Consider the following 21,329-nt stretch of genomic DNA (forward strand, 5'->3'; position numbering starts at 1 on the left):
ATTTAAAACCGCGTGATCAATATGAGGCAATATGTGAGATATTTCTATATACACATGTGGGTTTGGCTCCTGATTACCCATGGAGAGAATACTTTTCCTCCATTTCACAAAAGCGGGTTTGCTCACTGCTATCCGGGCAAGCTGTAAGTATTGTAATGTTTTTCTGCTATGTATGCCATATTTGGATTGGGTTATTTTCTAATGTTAATGAAATTGCAAATGTAGCCTATTATTTTTGTTTTTAATGCATTATAACTACTGTTAGGTGCGATTATTTATACAATATCGAAGTTTCATAATATCTCGAATCGTTCGATAATAACAATTGAAATACCGAGTATAGGCTGGTTATTAAAGCCTTCCCCAGCCTACTGAGATATTTTACTCTCCGTGACAACAAAGTGCATGATAACTTATCATTAACCCAAAAAGTTATCTTTTCAATAACAGAATGAAAAAGCATAATTTAATTTTCAGGTTTAGAACAAATCAGAATTTATGCAATTACGATAAAACAGCAGATTAAAATACATTTACATACTTACTATATTGTGTTGCGTTGGGTTATGTCTATTATTGTAGGTTACTAGGTTATTGTATCCGCTGTGGCTATATGGCCGGCTACCGTCCCCCCCCCCCCCACCCCCCCCCCCCCCCACCCCCCCCCCCCCCCACCCCCCCCCCCCCCCACCCCCCCCCCCCCCCACCCCCCCCCCCCCCCACCCCCCACTTCAAATAATCACATTGAATGCTTAACTGTTTATAAGATTATCATCGTATTCTTATTTAATATAACAACATGTTCACTTATTAGATACTGAAAAAGTGTTTTGTCTAGCTTTGTTATAGGGGTTAAAATTGTTATAGGGAAGTAAAATGTAATTTTTTGTTTCAGATAAAATGGCAGACACCGCCAAACGGACAAAGCCACTATCTGCTAAAGCACTTGCCCGTTTGAAACCTGGCGAGATCAAACCAAACAAGAAGAAACAGTACGGACATCCCAGAAATTACGATTTGGGAGCTGGAGTGTATAGATTCAGTAGGTCCAGGATGTACCACAAGAAGGCACTGTGGAAGTTTGTCGGAAAGAAGAATCCGAAGAAGGAGAAGCCAAAGAAGAAGAGGTTCATTGAGAAACAGATCGGTGGTGAGAAGAATGGTGGAAACCCGTAAGGTAATTTTTAACCCGCAAGACTGCATCCTACCCAACTTGTGACAGGATCAGACGTCACCCGGCCAAGAAGTGCTTCAAGGACCATAAGAGGCGTCTGCGTCCAGCTCTCACTGAGGGTACAGTCTGCATTGTCCTTGCAGGTGTCCACAAGGGCAAGCGAGTTGTCTTCTTGAAGCAGCTAGGCAGCGGACTGCTTCTCGTCACAGGACCTTACAAGCTCAACGGATGTCCACTCCGTAGAATCAACAAAAACTATGTAATCGCCACCTCCACCAAGATTGATGTATCACCCATCCAGATCCCAGCGGAAATCAATGATGACTACTTCAAGAGGATAAAGAACAAAAAACCCAAGAAGGAGGAGGGAGACATCTTTGTCGCCAAGAAGGAAAAATACAAGGCCTCAGATAAGAGGAAGGAAGACCAGAAGAAGGTTGATGCCCAAGTATTGACCCAGATCAAGAAGGCACAGCACTCTGGAATGATCAGAAAGTATTTGGGCTCCATGTTTGCACTACACAGTAGCCAATATCCACACAGGATGAAGTTTTAAAGTTACATTTTAAAAGTTTGTTAAATAAAACTCATTTTGTGGATACACTTTCTTTCTTTTATTAACTTTCCTATCTTGATTTTAGTCACTTATTTAATAATTGAAATAATTCTTTTATACTTGTGAATTTATTGTAGAAATTTTAGCTATGAAGCAAAAATATTTGTTACAATTTAGCCAACCAGTTATTTATAACAATAGTACTGTACGCTTTACAGTAGTGGCCCTAATTTGCCCAGACAGTTAATTTAAATTGGTTGTTAACTAAAACTCTGCTAAGATTGTTTTTTTAAATCTTCAAAGTTTTCAAATAGGTCCTCATTATATTTTAGCAATTAATTGTTTTTAATTTTCTAATGATAATGCAAACCTTTTTAATTGTGTTTAATATTTTCCAACAAATTATTTAGATGGAAGGTTTGAAATTATTCATATTTTTAAAAATAAATTTATGCTGTAGGAATATTTATACAATTTGGAAGAAAAATATAAATAAAATAACAGATTTGTTGTTGTGATTAGTAAAGTATCTGTTTATTAATAAATCTGTTAATTTCACTTGAGAATTTTTTCCAAAGTTTGAATAATTAGTACATGGTATGCACCAAAGTGCCATTCATATTTCAAAGCTGTATTCATTAAATGATGGAGATATATTTTTGGGTTCACATTAATAATAAGTCTTCTTATGCTGATGACACTTATTTGTGATGCAAGAATTTTTACCTGTAGGTTTTAATATTATGAAAGTCTTCATCACTGTGTATTTTAAACTACTTTGAATAAACATCTACAACAATCATTATAAATGTAACATTGTAATAATTAAATTAAATAGATAGCAGATTACGAAACTGCTATATGTTATTTCTTATTAAAACTAAAATGAATATTAAATAAACATTAGTTTATTGTGATGTAATTCAAATTGTTTTCCTTATTGGTTTAGTATGGTTTCACTGAAAATAACGTGATTTATATAGCAAGACAACTGAAAGTGGAGCAAAGCCGATGTTGGTCCCAGTCCAGCGTCAGGATAGGATAGCCAAAGAAACAACACCACTTCTCTCGTAATAGGCTTACAGTGATATCATCAACAGCCAGTTTGTGCTTTTGTCACTTCTTGTATTTCACATCGGCTCGGCTCGACAATGTTATTTACATTGTGGTGCCCACACCGCGGAAGATCCAGATTATTTTCCTTTCTCGCTGAAAACAACTGGTATTCTTAAATTCAGTTTGTATTAATCGGATTATTCTATATCTCCCACAGCAGCTAATCCGGAATTACTGGACATACAAAAGGTACAGTTTTACTTGTTTGTAAAATATCCAGTGTATCCATAGAGCATGGAATTTATAAAACAACTTTGTTGTGGCTAACAACTACTTGTTAATTTTTAGTATGTGTACATAAAATATATGTTTCTCTCGGTTTGGCTAGTTTTGAATTTTGGTGGTTATCTTGTTTGTATATTTTAAATACAAATTCTGCTTAATATCTGAATCTGTTAAAATGTAAAAAACATCTGGGATGGACAATGAAAGTCGCTTTATGTTGTAAAAGGTCTTCTTGATGCATAAGTCTCACAATGGAATTAGGTACTTGCAAATTAATGTAAACAATTTAATTATCAACTCCCCCCACTGGTTCAAACACTGATATTATTAACACAAAATTATTATATTTTAGATATTGTCATCTTATAAATTTGTGTCTAAATATACTTGTAAAATAGTACTGCTATTAAAAACTGGCAGAAGAAACCCACATGATAAAAGTTGCTGATGAATGTGGCATCACTTGTAAAAGTAGATTTTGTATACAAAAGTCTACTGTAACTAGTGTTACAATAAATTGTTATGGTAGCACTTAACCTTTTGAAAGTGGAGACTATTTCAAAGTTTTGAATTAATATAAATCAAAGCCCAAGTGTTCAAAAAATATTTTACAAGAATAATTTATTTAGAACACTATTAGAAATCCAATGACTTATTTTTTTACGTAAATTCAGGGGAAAATAACCAAAATATAACTTAAGTAAATATAGTATACACATTCTGTAGTTACTACCCAGTTGTTGGCACAAACAATTAAAATTATTGAGGTGATGAGACTTGATTAACTGTCAAATTTTAGCCTAGTGGCAGTATTCATATTTTTAAAGAAATATAAATTATTTTAAACCCAAATGAGCTTATTTACCACCATAAAAGTATGGTACTTTGAATTCGTCATAGGTTATTATTAATTTGATAGTTAATAAACATCTCATCACCTAAGTAAATTTTAATTGTGTTAAGTAACTATGGAGCGTGCATTATTCCTTTTATTAAAGCTGCAATATTTTGTTTATTTTCCACTCGATGTACATAAATCTACACAGTTGGATTTCTAATGAAATTGTGAAATTGTTCTTTAAAAAATATTAAATGGACCAGCCATATAGGTAAATGAAATTTTGTAATATTTGTATTAAAAATATTTTAAATACATTATTATTGTTCACATCTATGCAAATGTTGGTTATTTTATGTGTAAGTTTTTAAAGAAAAATATTTTCATAAAAAAACATTCAGACAGAATACAAGAAACTTAAAACTTTAAACTTAGTTTAAACTAACGATCCTTAAAACATCTGATAAGAGTTCTGAAACACTGGATATACTTGAAATCCTATATAAAACGTTTGATTTCAGGTAACTCAAAATAAATCATTTTACAAGAATAACCTTTATATGAAATTAAAATAGTATATAACTTGCATTTTGTTGAAATAAATAGAGAGGATAATAATTTAAATACAGTAATTTAGTGAAGATGCTTGCTTTGTAGTTACTGGAGCCAGTTTTCAGAACAGTTAAAATTATTTAAATCATGCGTGAATAAAATTATCAAATATAGGCTAGTGGCTGTATTGATGTAAAAGGAATAAGTGTGTATTGTCATACACAACAGATTGTATTTGTTATCAGTTATTGTCAAATACTGTTCCCTTTGTTTTAATACTATTGCTTTGCTTTATGATTATAAACCATAGAATAGTAGCTGAAGCTGATAAATGGACCATAAATATTTTGATGGGCAGTTTTTACTAGATATGTAAGAAGTCATGAATCGAGATTAACAGTGAACTAAATTTATTTAGTAAAGTCGAGGAATTTACAATGTAAATATTTAAGTTTACAATAAATGTTCAAAGTGCTGTTCTTAAACCTGATTGCATAATCTGCCATTTTGAATCATGGGATTCTTACCCGTGCAAAATTGGTTGTAGGTCAGTCGGTGAAAGAGCAGGTATGCAAGAACGTAACCAAGAAATAAGTTTGGCGGTTCAGACAACTGATATTTTTCCCTAGTGGTTAGAGAGTAAGGTCCGATTTTGTTCCTTTAAAAGTTCTTGACCTGTTTCTTTTTTGAGAACGATATGTCAGCAATACATGTCAGTAACACTGAGTTATTTAAATAATAAAATTGTATACTAAAAAAGTAATTGAATATTTGGGGGGTCTGGACCCACTTGCTGGCTACATCCTTGACTGTATGTAATATTAATCCATGACAAGTTCCAAGATATTTCATATGGCAATAAATATGTTCAAGTGGGTTTTAAATATTTATTCATTTTAATATATTAATATTACCACTAGTCTGCATTTGTAGCTGAAAGTAACCCGTGCTTCGCTACTGTAAAAATAGCTTATAAATTACGTCTGTGATGCTAACTATGATAACTTTTGTTTGATTGAAAGATAAATAATAGATTTACTTATATCACCAGTATATGGCACTACCGATGTGAACAGCTAGACTCATAAAACCTAATAAACAATTTTTTTTTTTTGCTCTGGCTGCAATATTATTTGCCCATTATGAAAACTTACACATGAGCAGGAAACATTAATTGACTGAAAAAAAACAGCAGTCCTTCCTTAAATACACTCCTGCCACTCATTAAGTGGCCTTGGATTTTTTATTGTCATGGTGAAAGTACTTTAATAGGATACAAGTCATTGAAACAAACTGATTATCAGAGGATTTTAGGTAGATAAATTGTTTCACCCACTCCACAACTTGTGAAGAGGGTTGCTTCAATAAATTTTCTGTGTAAAACACTTGCAGTTGTGTACCATTGCAATGTTTCTGATAATGTATAAGCATTATTGGAGCACACACGTCTACTGAAGATTGTAAGATAGAATACCAGTTTGGATTTAAAGTGTGGAGAAACTACAGGGTATGGAACTGCATACTCCAGCTCTTATGTATAGATAAATGGCTTAATTAAGATCAGCAATTTTAAACATTATGATTTTTAGATTGTTTAGGCTTAAAAAATCACTTAATGAAGCCGAAGATTATGTAAACGAATTAATGAGAAGAATATTGAAACCCATCTTAAAAGCATTTTAAAAATTTAATATAGTGGCTGAATTTCCCTGTTTTGATTGAAGTTTCATATGTGGTGGTAAGCTTCCATTGACTCAAAACAAGTTATATAAGCGATTTAAAGTGTTTGGCTATTTTTATTTCTTAAATTAGTTTAAATGTGATTTGGATTTTTTTATATTTTGAATTTGCTTAAACGCATTTATTTCAATCATTTTTTTATAGTACATGATAGAACTTCCATGTTAAATAACAACTTAATTTATGTTTTGTTCAATAGAAATAGCAGTCAGCTGTGATTGGCTTATACCTGTATATGCTTTTCAGTTTGCAACAACCCTACTTTAACCTTCTCCGTTATTAAATTGGCGGAAATGATCCATGACATGTATTAATTTACTGGTACTTTATGCTGGCAAATCAATTCTGTAATAGTAAATAAGGGAAATTGACCCTTTTAAACACCCCTAAAGCGACCCTCCATATACGTATGCCGGCCACGCGCCCTCACAAAGACCTCTCAAATTGCAACGTTGGCGTGAAAAGATGCACAACGAGGCTACTGTCGTCCATTGAGCGCGCTACAATCATCGGTCGTTCTCACCCTTTCTTCAGTGTCGGCCTGTTATTGCAGCAATGTCAGTGAGTGAGTACCTAGTTCTTCTTCCTATTCACCTACTCTAGCTTGATACTTTATATTTTTTGTTTAAAAATATTTTGTTTAAAAATTATGATTCCTCAACATAAAACTAACATCTAATTGATTTTCCGGACATTTGCAATCGTTCAGTGATACAATACAATCAGTTTCACTACGTTTCGAGATTGGCAATCTGATGTCTTCTTCAGGTAAATGACTAAACTAATGCATACTAAAATCTAGGTTAAAGTAAGTACAACATGGCTGTTCTTCCTGACTTAAGTGTGTCACGACGCACTGGTATGTTTTGTTTACTTTAACCTAGATTTTAGCCATGCTTTAGTTTAGTCATTTACCTGAAGAAGAGATCAGATTGCAGATCTCGAAACGTAGTGTTACTGATTGTATTATATCACTGAACGGTCTCAAATTTCGAACAAGGAATTAACATCTCTCCATTTTAGGTTTACCTGTACTTATATAGGCCTACAGTCAAATATTGATTTACCTACTATTATGAGTAAATTCAACAAGTTTGGTTTTTTTAATTGTTGTAAGAAATTTAAATTATCTTATTTGAAATAATTATATGAAGAACGTTTTCAATAACATACCTGGCTAACTAGAGTATATAGAAATGATTCGTAGAATGAAACTAATTTTAATAATTAACATGTTTTTATTAAAATAAATGTGAATATGTTTTTTAACCTTTGTTAATTAAAAGGTGGTATTAACTTGTCTAATATTAATTAATACACTGCTTACACTATATAGAGTATAGAGGCCATTTGGTACAAAATTCAAATTTTTTTGACATTATTCAACATTACTAAAAATAAAACTGAACCGCTTGTTTTTATGAGTTTTATCATTAAAAGAAATATATCGTTGAAAGTGACGTGATGTTTAAGCAACTTACCGTTCTTTCCACAAAAAATGTCTACCTGAAAGAAAGGGAAACTTGCAGTTAACAAATAAAACCTTCCATTCAGCCCACCCCTGAACTGCCAGACTATTATACAAGATATATCCTGAAATATCTTTATTAAAATGCAAGTAAAATAAACGCTTGCTCATTTCAAGATCTACGTAATTCCTCACTGTGGGTCTTGGTTACTTGGTCTCCAACCTCGAACACTGAGTTAGTTCGTTTCTCTTACCTAGATCCTGGAGCACACAAATAGCTACAACAGAAGTAAATTTAGCTACACATATTAATAAGCAATGTTTCGTTTTCTCAATTCAATGATTTTTTGTCGTAAAAGTTGGGCGTGTGCATATGTTTCCGCGTAAAAGCAAAATAAACGATGTTAAGAAACAAATTTAATTAATTTGATATTCTGAGTATGTCTGATGAAAGTATATTTCCATAGAGGTGTGATTCCCTTATTGTTAAGGAAGGAGGTTCCCTGCGCTTTTATTTCTCTTCGTAATTATAGAAATATGTTTATCTTTCTCCGCTAATGCATTTCCTCGGCCTGTGGCAATAAAAACCGGGTTAGCACGTACTGCTGGCGCCCAAGCATGAAATTTTATTTCTCCTGGTTAATTTTGGAAGAGAGTGAAAAGTATTCTCTTACTCTTTTCAAAAACTTTATTAACAGATTGTGAAGAAAAAAGCCTTTTAACATTCCCATTCCACTAGAACGTTTTTGTAAAAATTACTTATAGAGTTTAAAACAGGGGCATTTCATTTTTTACCTGTTTGGACAAACATTATTAATTTTACAAAAACTAAACCTATATTGATATTATTTAAGAATTGGTTAAAATTAAAGTTAGTTTATACTACGAGGTCAAATATACTTTTATTACTATACCCAACGTCCAGGTTTGTAGCAGGTAGCCATGTTGCAGTAGTGGAAGGGGGCAGCCTGGGGGAGGGGGAAAGCTGCAACAATGCGTTCTCAGTGCTGTTTTGTTTGTCATTGTAGCCATGTCTGAACAAGAGGTTGTACCTGCAGTTGCGCAACGATTTATTATTAAGTTCTTGACAAACGAAGGTGTTAAACCAAGTGAAATTTTTGTTAGACTGACAACTCAGTTTGGGGATAAGACTTTATCACGTTCTCAAGTGTACGATTGGGTTAAAAAGTTCAAAGGCGGACGTGAAACAGTTGAAAATGAAAGTCACAATAGGCGTCCAAGGACCAGTTTGACTAATGAGAACATTTGTGCTGTTCGTGAACTTCTTGGAAATGATCGACGCTTAACGATAGATGAAATTGCCAGTGAAGTAGAAATTAGTCCTGGTAGTGTGCATTCCATCGTCACAGAGCATCTGGGTTTTTGGAAAATTTGTGCAAGATGGGTCCCCTCGGCTTCTGACTCTCGATCAAAAACAAACCCGGAGAGAACATTTGCCAAAGGCTTTTGAATCGGCTTGAGAGAGAGGGGAATGGTTTTTTTAAATCGCATAATAACCTGTGATGAAACGTGGGTCCATCACTACACTCCAGAATCCAAAAGTCCAAAAGTTTCCTTCGTCAATGGAGTGGCGAAGGAAAGACGAAACTCGCCCTGTGAAAGCCAAAACACGGTTGTCCTGCTGGGAAAGTTCTTGCCGCCATCTTTTTTTACTGCAAAGGCTTTTTTGCTTATTGACTTTTTACACGAACGTCGTACTGTGAACGCTGCTTATTACTGTCAACTTCTTGAGCAAGCAAAAGCAGCCTTTCGGAACAAAAGGCGTAATCAGCCAAATCAGAGATGTCATTTTGCTTCATGAACAATGCTAAGCCTCACACAGCTGCCTTGACCCAAGAGAAGTTACGCCAAATTCATTGGGAAACATTGGAACATCCTCCCTACAGCCCAGATTTGTATCCATGTGACTTTCACCTCTTTGGTACTCTCAAAGAAGCACTTGGTGGAAACCGTTTTGAAAGTGATGAGGAAGTACAGGAATTTGTGTGCAATTGGTTCAAGACACAACCTCAAATCTTTTATGAAGAAGGGATCCATAAGCTATCCTCACGCTGGGAAAAGTGTGTGAGAGTTGATGGAGACTATGTAGAAAAGCAGTAACATGTAAATCATTATATTGTTTAGCTTTAATAAACGTATAAGTTAAAAGTCTTGTTTATATTTGACTGACCCTCATATATACAGGGTGTCCCAAAAAGGCCTGGGTCGGTTAAATATTTTTCAAAATATTTTAAATAGAGATACAAAACTTACACAAAGTTACTGGACATAAAAGTATATTTTATCACATATTCAGTGATCCGCTACTTCCTCAGGGGGGCGGCCCGCTAGGAGTCAGAAGAAAATCTTAAATACAAGCATAGGTTGATATGCATATCAAATAAAAGGTTTTTATTAGTAGAGTACAGAGCCGCAAAGCCGACCTCAAACGGATGAATCGAGTCAAAAATGACAGCCGTTCAAAGATGGCTACAGCTTGGGTCCAAAAAATCCCGGGTCGGTTAAATATTTTTCAAAATATTTTAAATAGAGCTACAAAACCTTACACAAAGTTACTGGACATAAAAAATCTATTTTATCACATATTCAGTGATCCACTACTTCCTCAGGGGGCGGCCCGCTAGGAGTCAGAAGGAAATCTTAAATGTAAGCATAGGTTGATATGCATATCAAATAAAAGGTCTTTATTAGTAGAGTACAGAGCCGCAAACCTGATCTCAAACGGATAACCGAGTCAAAATCTGACAGCCGTACAAAGATGGCTAGAGTTTGCAACTTAGGTTAATGTAAAAAATACACTGATGAGCTTTTTGATTTTAACTTTACTAACCCAAAACTGTTTACAATTTTGAATCAGTCATTTGAGAAACACATCATGTCCTTTTTTACCAATAATGAGTTAGGCATGCCAAAAATGTAGTTGATTGAAGGCAAGGCGAATCCAGTACTTAGTAAACACCACATCTCCACTAAGTAACCATAGTGATAGCAGATGTTACAATATTCCATTCTTTTGAGAAACACCACATCTCCTGGAGATGTGTTATTTCTAAAATGACTTAAAATTTGTAGCTGGTGGTAGCACTGTTCTTGCTAATATTATTCTAGCCTAGAACACCTGTAAAATAAATTACACTGTGTTTAATAATTAATTGTTGTTGTAGAATAATAAGTTTCATTATTTATGAGGGGTATTTCCCGTAACCATTCTTGCTTTAGTTAGATGTTATTAGTGGCAATCTACTCGTTAGTAAAGACAGACCATAACAGTTTTTTTACTCTTAATTTGTTTCAACTTAGTTTTTATCTTGTCTTTGTTATGGCACTTAGTGAACGTGAGAGAGTTAGTATCATATTAATGATGCGTGGTTGGGGGGATTTAACACGGTCTCACAGTGAAGTTCAACACCTATTCAATGACTCATTTGCAAACCGAAACCCAATATCAAACAGTTTTGTAACTCATGGAACTGTCTCTGACCTTCCTAGAAGTGGTCGTCCACCAAGTGCAACGATCAGGATTCGAGTGTGAAAGTTCTTCAGTCATTCATTGAGAATCCTCATGAAACGCTCAGATCGGCTGCAGGCAATCATGATATGACCAAAAGCTCTGTTCTAAACATTTTGCATAAAAATGGTTTCAAGCCATACAAATTTACATTGCATCAAGAACTAAACAAGACGATTTTGATAGGCGTCTTGAGTTTTGTGAAATTAAGATGACCAAGTTAGATACAAATCAAATCCTTCTAAATGACATTGTATTTTCAGACGAGGCTACATTCATGTTAAATGGCAATGTAAACAAACACAACTGCCGTTACTGGACTGATAGTAATGAGCACTGGATGATAGAGGGTCACACGCAACACCCACAAAAGTTGAATGTCTGGGCCGGCATGGAAGAATTGTGGGGCCGTTTTTTATTAACGGAACTTTAGACGGAGTTTCCTACCTTGACATGCTCAGAAACCGTATAATACCAAGCTTTTCGAAATATTGTTGGTGAAAACTTGGCTCAAATCTGGTTTCAACCAGACGTAGCACCGCGCACTACAGGAATATTGTAAGGGATTACTTAAATCTTATGTTCCTCAAATATGGATCGGAAGGAGAGGTGCCATTGAATGGCCCGCTCGTTCCCCCCGACTTAACTCCTTTGGATATCTTTTTCTGGGGTTATCTTAAAGATATGGTGTATAAAAGAAAAACCACGGGATTTGGAAGAATTGAGGAACAGGATCTTAGAAGAAAGTGGTTGTTTGGAACGTGAGGGAAACAGGACTACAACACGCTGTGGAGGCCTTTTATCACCGATTAGCTCACTGTCAAACAGAAGGCGGACACCTTCGAGCATCTGTAGTGAAAAGGCTCTCTGTAAGTAGTAATCTACTAATGACTAAATGATTGCAAATAATGAAACTTATTATTCTACAACAACAATTAATTGCAAACAGTTTTGGGTTAGTAAAGTTAAAATCAAAAAGCTCATCAGTGTATTTTTTTACATTAACCTAAGTTGCAAATTCTAGCCATCTTTGAACGGCTGTCAGATTTGACTCGGTTATCCGTTTGATGTCGGCTTTGCGGCTCTGTACTCTACTAATAAAAGACCTTTTTATTTGATATGCATTATCAACCTATGCTTATATTTAAGATTTTCTTCTGACACCTAGCGGGCCGCCCCCCTGAGGAAGTAGCGGATCACTGAATATGTGATAAAATAGATTTTTATTTCCAGTAGTAACTTTGTTTAAGGACTTGTAGCTCTATTTAAAAACATTTTTGAAAAATATTTAACCGACCCGGGACTTTTTGGACACCCTGTATAATATAGGTGAGTAAGTTCATTTTAAATGGCTTAATAAATACTCACGAATATTAGTGATAGTGATAGCATCCTCCAAACGTTTTCAAGAGCAACGTTTTGGAGACCTAAAGTTGGACGTGTACCAAGTTTCTATGAGGACCGATGAATGGGTCAGACATATTTCTCTGTGACATTTCATAATATCCTAATAGAGAGCTCTAAAAACTTCTGTAACACGAACTATTTTTGACCATAGTGGAGGAATACTAAGTCCCTAGTAATCTTAGTGAAAATCTTGTGATGTAACATGATGGAACCCTGTAATAATTTTGAATCGAACGTAGACATATTTATGTATGGCACTTATTATTTCAGTGTTCACTGTTAAGAGGTACAGCAGCTAAAGATAAATTCTCCTGGCTATCATTTCAGGTTTTGGGTGTGACGTATTTCTGGTTTGAATCAATTATATTATTAAAATCAAATTCACATGCCATAGTACAGTTTGCCTCGTTGCCACGATCAAACAATTTTATTACATACACAGTTGTGTAATCTTCTTTGGTTAAAAGGCGTTAACTTACAATTAAATCTTGCATAAAAATAATTTCAGTTTTTAATTTTTTTGTTAATACAGAAAAACTTAACATAACTTAAATAAACATGCATGAATGTACTCATCAACTAGTTTAAAACAACTATGCAAATTTTGAACCATGTTCCCAAAACAGTACTTTCGGGAAATCGAAGTTAAAGTCAGGCCTGTGCTACATACATTGTTACTATAACGATTTAATTAAAACAATGACGACAGTGGTCATATTCATTGATGCCCTCCTTTTCTAGTCTCCTCTTTTCTTCTTGGACCTCTTTGTCAGCCTTATTAGATTATTCTGTATTGGTCTATTTGGTTAAGTCCTTAGTTTACTTTAAGTTAAAGTATTGTTTGGTTAAAAGGCGTCTTCTTCCATTTGACATACAATTTAGATACGAGCCCATTATAACGTGATGGATCTTGTTCCAAAAAGTACCTTACAAAAAAATAAGCGTCCAATGTTTGGATTTTCTTCGAGGTTTGAACCCAATGCTCTCAAGTCAAAAAATCAATCATTTTCATTTATTTGATCGAGTCAGTTAGTCACTGTTTCCTACAAGAATATTATATACTAGCAGTTACCCGCGGCTTCACACGCAATTTCCTATCGAAAAAAGGACACTATTGACACATTAATTCTGTATGACATTTTTAAATACTGAAAAGTGATAAGTGACAGTCACTCGAAGATATTCCAATCTCCTGATCATTTTAGATTTAAATTTAAAGAACACTGTTTTGGGAACCCCCGGAGTTGGAGAGCGAAACAGTTTTTACATGTACCCGTGAAATAATTCGAATTTGCTCTACATTCCATGATAATTGATTGAACTGTTTCCGGCCACTTCAGTAGTAATCTATGTATATACTACTGTTATCTACATACTATATAAAACTATTTGACAGTTCGTTATGAAAATCTGTATGTTTATGTATTTTTACACGGGGAAGGTTTATATACTATGCCCATTGATGTAACTTACCACGAGGCAGCGCTGCAAAAATATAAAGGTTTTCAAAGCGCCTGCACATTATAAACTGCAACTACAAGACAGTTACGTATATTAAATTGCCAAACACTATTTGAAGGCGCTGATTTATTATGTATATTTTGTCTTGAAAATAAATTTCTGGCTGAACTTAAAGCTTGAGTGTTAGACCACTTTTTAATAAAGTATATGTGCGTTGTGCGTGTACAATGGCTATAGACATACACTTCTGACAGATTTTCTTGATCGTGCCAAAAAGGTCAAACTCTACATCGCCGTTGGAAATATAAATTCACTTGAACCAGAAGCGTGCGAAGCCGCGAGAAAACAGCTAGTATGTTATAAATATTATTATACATATTTCTAGAGCCACAGCTGAGATTGCTTTGTTGTACAGAGCAGGAAATATACACATACAAAGGTCTAAGAAGCTTACTTCTGACAAAAAATAACTAAGGTGTGTTTTATAAGTCTTTAAATCCGTAGCAAACATTACATAGTAACTTTATACTTAATACCTACTATTACACTACTGACCAAGCACTGCATACTTAATATTATTTGCTAAGATTTACAAAAGTAATTAGTTTTACTAAAACTTTCAATGTTATTGTCTGGATAACCTCTGTGCTCCAACAATGATTACTAAAAGATTGAAATAAGAAGTTTATGTTATTTTTGTGCTTACTTTATGATTTGTAGACTATACATTTTTTAACAACATTTTATTTATTTAGAATAATAAGTAAATATTATGAACAGAAACAAAATTAAACAAATTACAATTGAGTTAGATGTTCACCCATTGTTAACACTAACATAATTAATTCAAGAACCTCAAAGGTAGATCCAGGATAGCAGTTCGATGGAGTCTGTACACATTTTTAGAATTATCAAGTAGATTTACCGCAAGGTGTCTTGGATGATCTTCTAATCTTGGAAGATAATTGCGACTGAATTTGGTAATTTTCTTCTTTTACTGTTGGGATGTCCAAATATTTATATAACTTTTATTGGATATACCATGGTGGTTTTGTAATTTTTCTTAACAATTTTTATTGATACCTTTGAAGACTGTAAATGTAAATAAGTTTTAAATGGTACTTAAATTAATGAAACATATGTTTGGGTTGTAATATTATAAATGTTTACATAGAACATTTGATTGAATTTTGACACGTTCTTTTAATAAATAACACGTAACTTATTTTGCTGCAATACATTTTTTCTTGGGATATTCACAACTTTAGAGGTCAGTGGGGTGGAGCCCTGAGGTATATGAATGACAGATGAGTGTGGGAGGGGGGAGAGTGAGAATGACGTTTGAGAACCGTGCATACATTTAAAAAAATGTTCTTTACGGTAAATGTTTACTTCAAAGATATATAGTGTTATGTATTTTCTAAAAAAAGCATAAAATGTGCTATTATGTAACACATCTTTTGAAATATCTATATATTTCACGGAAAAAAGTTTATTTATAAATAATTGCATGAATGTAAAGCTCTATTCATATATAAGTCCTAAAATTTGACGCCCATTAGGCCAAGTAGTTTATGAAATAATAGTACCAACATAGACCAATGTTCTCTCATTTAAATAACTGGGAGACCGCGAAAGGTACATGTTCCCCAATAATTTACTTCCTGTGTAAAGTATTTCCGGCGCGTTTTGCCTTGTTGTTCCTGTCAATAAAGTTGGTCTGATAAATCTACTTCGGGCAAAAAATGGCTACTTCCGATCGTTGGAATCCATTTCTGGTGCTGAAGTAGCGTTTGCACTGTTGTCATGTCCCGATCGAGACGGTATATTATACGTTAGTCTGAACAGTCAATTTTAATTCAAAAGTAACTACTACTACTGGTCAAAAGTACTGGTGCTACTTTTGGTCATTATAGACTACTTTCTTTCCGACGTAAGGTATACGAGTATTTAGTATCGTAGTAACGCTTGCATTTGTTGCCCCGACCAAGAAAATATACACTTATTCATTCGTACATATTTTTGTTTGAAAGTATCGTATGGAAAAGTATTGTTTGGTTAAAAGGCGTCTTCTTCCATTTGACATACAATTTGGATACGAGCCCATTATAACGTGATGGATCTTGTTCCAAAAAAGTACCTTACAAAAAATAAGCGTCCAATGTTTGAATTTTCTTTGAGGTTTGAACCCAATGCTCTCAAGTCAAAAAATCAATCATTTTCATTTATTTCATCGAGTCAGTTAGTCACAGTTTCCCACAAGAATATTATATACTGGCAGGGAGAGGGAGAGAGTGTGAGAGAGAGAGTGAGAGAGAGAGAGAGAGAGAGAGAGAGAGAGAGAGAGAGAGAGAGAGAGAGAGAGAGAGACGTACTGGGCTTCTCGTACATGCAGATTTGAACGTGTAATTTACGTATTTCTAATAACCAAGTCGAGCTTGTTCAAAGAGAATTACATTCATAAACAGTGTTTAGTGTTTATGCCGCTTTCTATTCCATACACTGGAGAAAGCGTGTTTGTGAATCAAGCGCGGTTTTATTCAGTTCCTGGAGTTCCGCTCTAAGCACTCCCAGTCCGAGCACGTATCTGCGACAAAGACCACAAAATTCACACTGCCTTCAGCGGGCTGATGCACACTGAGTTGTCTTGTGCCTTTGACCTACTCCTTGATCCTTTACATTGTTACGTCACCCCGTTTGTGTCATAAAACGCGAGAATAACGAAGTCCAACTTCGGTTCGCAGTAACAACTTTGCGTGAAAAATGTACTATGGATTTTGATAACTCTAATTTTATCATTTATTTTGTGTAATCTGAATTTTACCGCAGTTTTTCGAATTTATAATGATGGTAGGTTAACATATGAAAGATTGATTTACATATATATTTAATATTTAGGAATGCCGATGGCCGAGCGGTCTAAGACCCGACTTAGGGTCTGTGATAGAGATAGCGTAGGTTCAGGTCCTGTCCTAAGCACTTTTTATCAGTACCATCAATCTTGTACTGTATCGACTCTCCCCCTTGTTCTGTTTGATCAGATCCTCGCACAGGCCAGTGGTCTCTCATTTTCTTTAAAACAAAAAACAAAATTCAAGAAATTTACAAGCAGTATTTTTTTCTATACTGTGAGATAGTACACAAAGGCTTGTAAGTAATATTAGCGAGATTGTATGGGACAAAACCTCTCTGCAAAGATTTTAATTAACGTCAAACAATAAAATACTGGAGGTGTAATTCTGCAATCTATTACAAAGATGTTTGCTTTAGTCCGGTAGCCTTGGAAGCCTTATGTAGCTCTCCTTTCAATAATGGGGAGGGGAAATTTGTAAGCAATCAATCAATAATTGCAAGACTTAAACAATGGTGACTCGGGCTTTATGTATAAAAACTATGAATCCTGATGTTGTCATTGGCTATTGGGCAATGATTTAGTCATTTTGTAATAAATTACAAGATCAATTATATTTTAACATTAAGGACCCATTTCGTCAATGTACTTCTTACTCAATTAATTAGCCGAGGGAGGGAGTTTAAGAAACACTAGTTTGATAATACGCGTTGCGAGTGGACTTGGGAGGAAAATGGACACAAATAAACATATTTTGTTGAACCTTCCGGACAGGGTTGCAGACAAATATTTGTACTCATATATCGCCGATCTCACTGCGATACCTCCTATCGACAGACAGATGGACCGACAATCTAATCATTGGCACTTGTGCTGATACAAAGAAAACACAGGGTAGTTATACACAGGAAACAAGGGGGGGGGGGAGAGGTTCCGTGACACAAACTCGCTTTTTTTTAGAATATAATTGTTCTATTGCAATTAATTATCGAATCTAAAAGGCTAAATCATTGGGCACAATTTAAAATTATGTCATTTTAATAGGTTTCCACTTTTATGTAAATTAAAAAGAATAGAAACTTGTAACTGAATTGTAAACAGGTTACAGATATGAACCCCAAGTGTGTGTTCCAGGTCGACACTGTTAAAGGAATTAATAAGGGTTATCGGTTTCTTGTTGATGATGTTTGGTAGATGTGCTCAGATAAAGAATGCATATCCAAAATCTAGGTTAAAGTAAACCAAACATACCAGAGCGTTGTGACACGCATACGCCAGGAACAACAGTCATGTTGTACTTACTTTGACCTAGATTTACCTGAAGAAGAGATGAGATTGCAGATCAGTACATTTTCACATTTATTTTAATACAAACATGCAAATTATTAAAATAGTTCTATTCAACAACTCATTTCTATATAATCTAGATAGTCAGGTATGGTATTTAAACAGTCTCAATACACTTATTTCAATAGCATATATTAAATTTCTTACAATAATCTTAAAAACGAAGATTTTAGAATTTAACCATAATAGTAAGTAAATCAAGATTTGACTGTACGGCTATATATACGAGTAATCCTAAAATGAATAGGTGCATCAATTCCTTGTTTGAAGTTTGTTTTTGGCGATGGAAGGATTGTGAAGGAAACAGGATTTGTCCGAACATTTGCCATCGTTCAGTGACACAATACTATCAGTAACACTACGTCTCGAGATAGTATTATAATAGAAGAGATAGTATATTTGTAATCTGATCCCTTCTTCAGGTAAATGACTAAACTAACGCATGACTAAAATCTAGGTTAAAGTAAACAAAACACACCAGAGCGTTGTGACATGCATAATTTTAGTCACAGATTAGTTTAGTCATTTACCTGAAGAAGAGATCAGATTGCACATCTCTAAACGTAGTGTTACTGATTGTATTGTGTCAATGAATGATGACAAATGTCCGGCAAATCTATTAGATGTTAGTTTCACGTTGAGGAATCAATAGTGAGTTTCAGCTTCTTGTTGGTATCTAGAAGATATTTTTAGATTTAAAAAAATATAAAGTATCAAGCTAGAGTAGGTGAATAGGAAGAAGAACTAGGTACTCACTGACATTGCTGCAATAACAGGCCGACACTGAAGAAAGGGTGAGAACGACCGATGATTGTAGCGCGCTCAATGGACGACAGTAGCCTCGTTGTGCATCTTTTCACGCCAACGTTGCAATTTGAGAGGTCTTTGTGAGGGCGCGTGGCCGGCATACGTATGTGGAGGGTCGCTTTAGGGGCGTTTAAAAGGATCAATTTCTTTCATATACTATTTCTAAATTTATTCATTGTTATAAAGCAGCAGTTGACATTTGCGGTCGTGCAATCGATTATGGGTTTGTAAAATAGTTATATGTTGAATTTTATAGACCTTTAAGATAATCTCTAATTATAAGAAAAGCAGGGAACGTTGTTTTGATCACTTTTCGTGAAATTACAGGCGTTCAAAGTGGGAAATTGAAGCAGTTTTGTAATCAGACCTCAATGAAAACGGCTGAAGATAAAAATGTTAAATACTTTTATAATGTTTGAGTAGCATGTTTTTATTTTCAATAGGCCTAAATTGTAGTTTCTTTACAAATACTTGGCAATAAATAACCATATTAAGTTATATTAAATTAAATAAATACAATTTTGTTAAATCATAAATGAATTAAAACTATGTCAATTCCTGAAGCAGAAACTCATGTAGGCTACGAGTGCATACAGTAAAAACTATTTTTTTATCTTTAGCTGTTTTTATTAGAGTATGATTACAAAATTACCAACTTTAAATGTGACGTTTCTCGTAAAGTGGTCACAAACGTTTTTTTTTATCCAGGGAAGTTATTTAAAACGGATCTATGAGTTTAACACAAAATACTATTTTACAAGGCCAAATTTGGTTGGCGCCAATCTACATTACTCGTAAAGGAAACGGTTTCTGTAGGGAAAGGTATCTTATCGTCAAATTGTAGTTCATAGACGTGTATGGAACAACTTTCAAATTACAAAAATTACTTTATATATATATATATATATATATATATATATATATATATATACGAGATATATATATATATATATATATATATATACGAGATATATATATATATATATATACAGAGTGAGTTTTATGTTCTGGCACACCTGGATATAATTTAAACGGCCCGAGATATCTATGTGAAACCTTGACCCTACCTATTATAACATATTTTTTTAATTTTTCAAGTTGTTGAAAATTTGGCCCCCTTTTCTAAAGGGGGGTAAGGGGGGCAACTAAACATTTTTAAATACAAACCCCTATCATATGACCCCTCATTTTAAAGGGAATAAAAAAATAAATCCAATAATCCAAACTAGAGGTCTCTACGTTTATTTGAACAGATTTTATGACAAATTTACAATAATAAAATCAGTAACTATCTTGTTTTGTTTATCGTAACATGAGTCAATACTAACGCAAATTCTAAAAACAGTTACCTGTTTTAATGTAGCAGGTGTTCAAACTGTTCACCTTCGGCTGTTTGACAGTATGCTATACGTGTGTAAAAACTTCAGACATGATAGGGGTTTGTAGTATTTGAAAATGTTTAGTTGCCCCCCTTTACTCAATTATTGTAAATTTGTCATAAAATCTGTTAAAATAAACGTAGAGACCTCTAGTTTGCATTATTGGATTTCTTTTTTTTATTCCTTTTAAAATGAGGGGTCACATGATAGGGGTTTGTATTTGAAAGTTTTTAGTTGCCCCCCTTTACCGCCCTTTAGAAAAGGGGGGCAACATTTTCAACAACTTGAAAAAATTAAAAAAATATGTTATAATAGGTAGGGTCAAGGTTTCACATAGATATCTCGGGCCGTTTAAATTATATCCAGGTGTGCCAGGACATAAAACTCACTCTGTATACATACATACAGGATGCTTACAAAAGTGTGTAACAAATTTCTGTGCGTAAAAGTATAATAATTTCAAACAAAAAAATCACGTAAACATAGGTTGAGAAATGTATCGTTTAGCTAGCTATCATTTTGTATTTTTTTTATCAAAAAAATATTATCTCTGAAACTAGTTAAGCTAAAGAAACAAATGAGGCATATACAATTTGAATAGATAAAAGGAATTTGTATGTATATTAATTATTCATTAATTTGATTTAATGAATTTTTAACAAGCACCATTTTGGTAATATTTAAAAAAATTACGTAATTATTTTCATTTATTTTCGCCTTATTTATTCTACTCTATGTGTCAAATTTGGTCAAATTTGGTTTCTTTAGCTTAACTAGTTTCAGAGATACCAATTTTTTAATAAAAATACTAAATGGCATTTTTTGTTTGAAAAGATGAACAGCCTGTATTAACTAAGTACTGTACTTTGAATTTTTATT

General features: G+C 34.0%; 1 protein-coding gene across 1 annotated transcript; it reads left to right on the forward strand.

Moving 5' to 3' along the window:
- The first annotated feature begins 872 nt into the window (after positions 1-872).
- LOC124364364 (60S ribosomal protein L6-like) lies at positions 873-1,775 on the forward strand. Its single transcript, XM_046819767.1, is given in 2 exon segments — positions 873-1,173; positions 1,176-1,775. Coding segments are annotated over 2 exon segments (828 nt in total). The 5' UTR covers positions 873-900; the 3' UTR covers positions 1,731-1,775.
- Positions 1,776-21,329: the final 19,554 nt, after the last annotated feature.

Source organism: Homalodisca vitripennis, chromosome 6 (assembly GCF_021130785.1).
Source record: "Homalodisca vitripennis isolate AUS2020 chromosome 6, UT_GWSS_2.1, whole genome shotgun sequence".
In the NCBI taxonomy this organism is placed as follows: Eukaryota; Metazoa; Arthropoda; class Insecta; order Hemiptera; family Cicadellidae; genus Homalodisca; species Homalodisca vitripennis.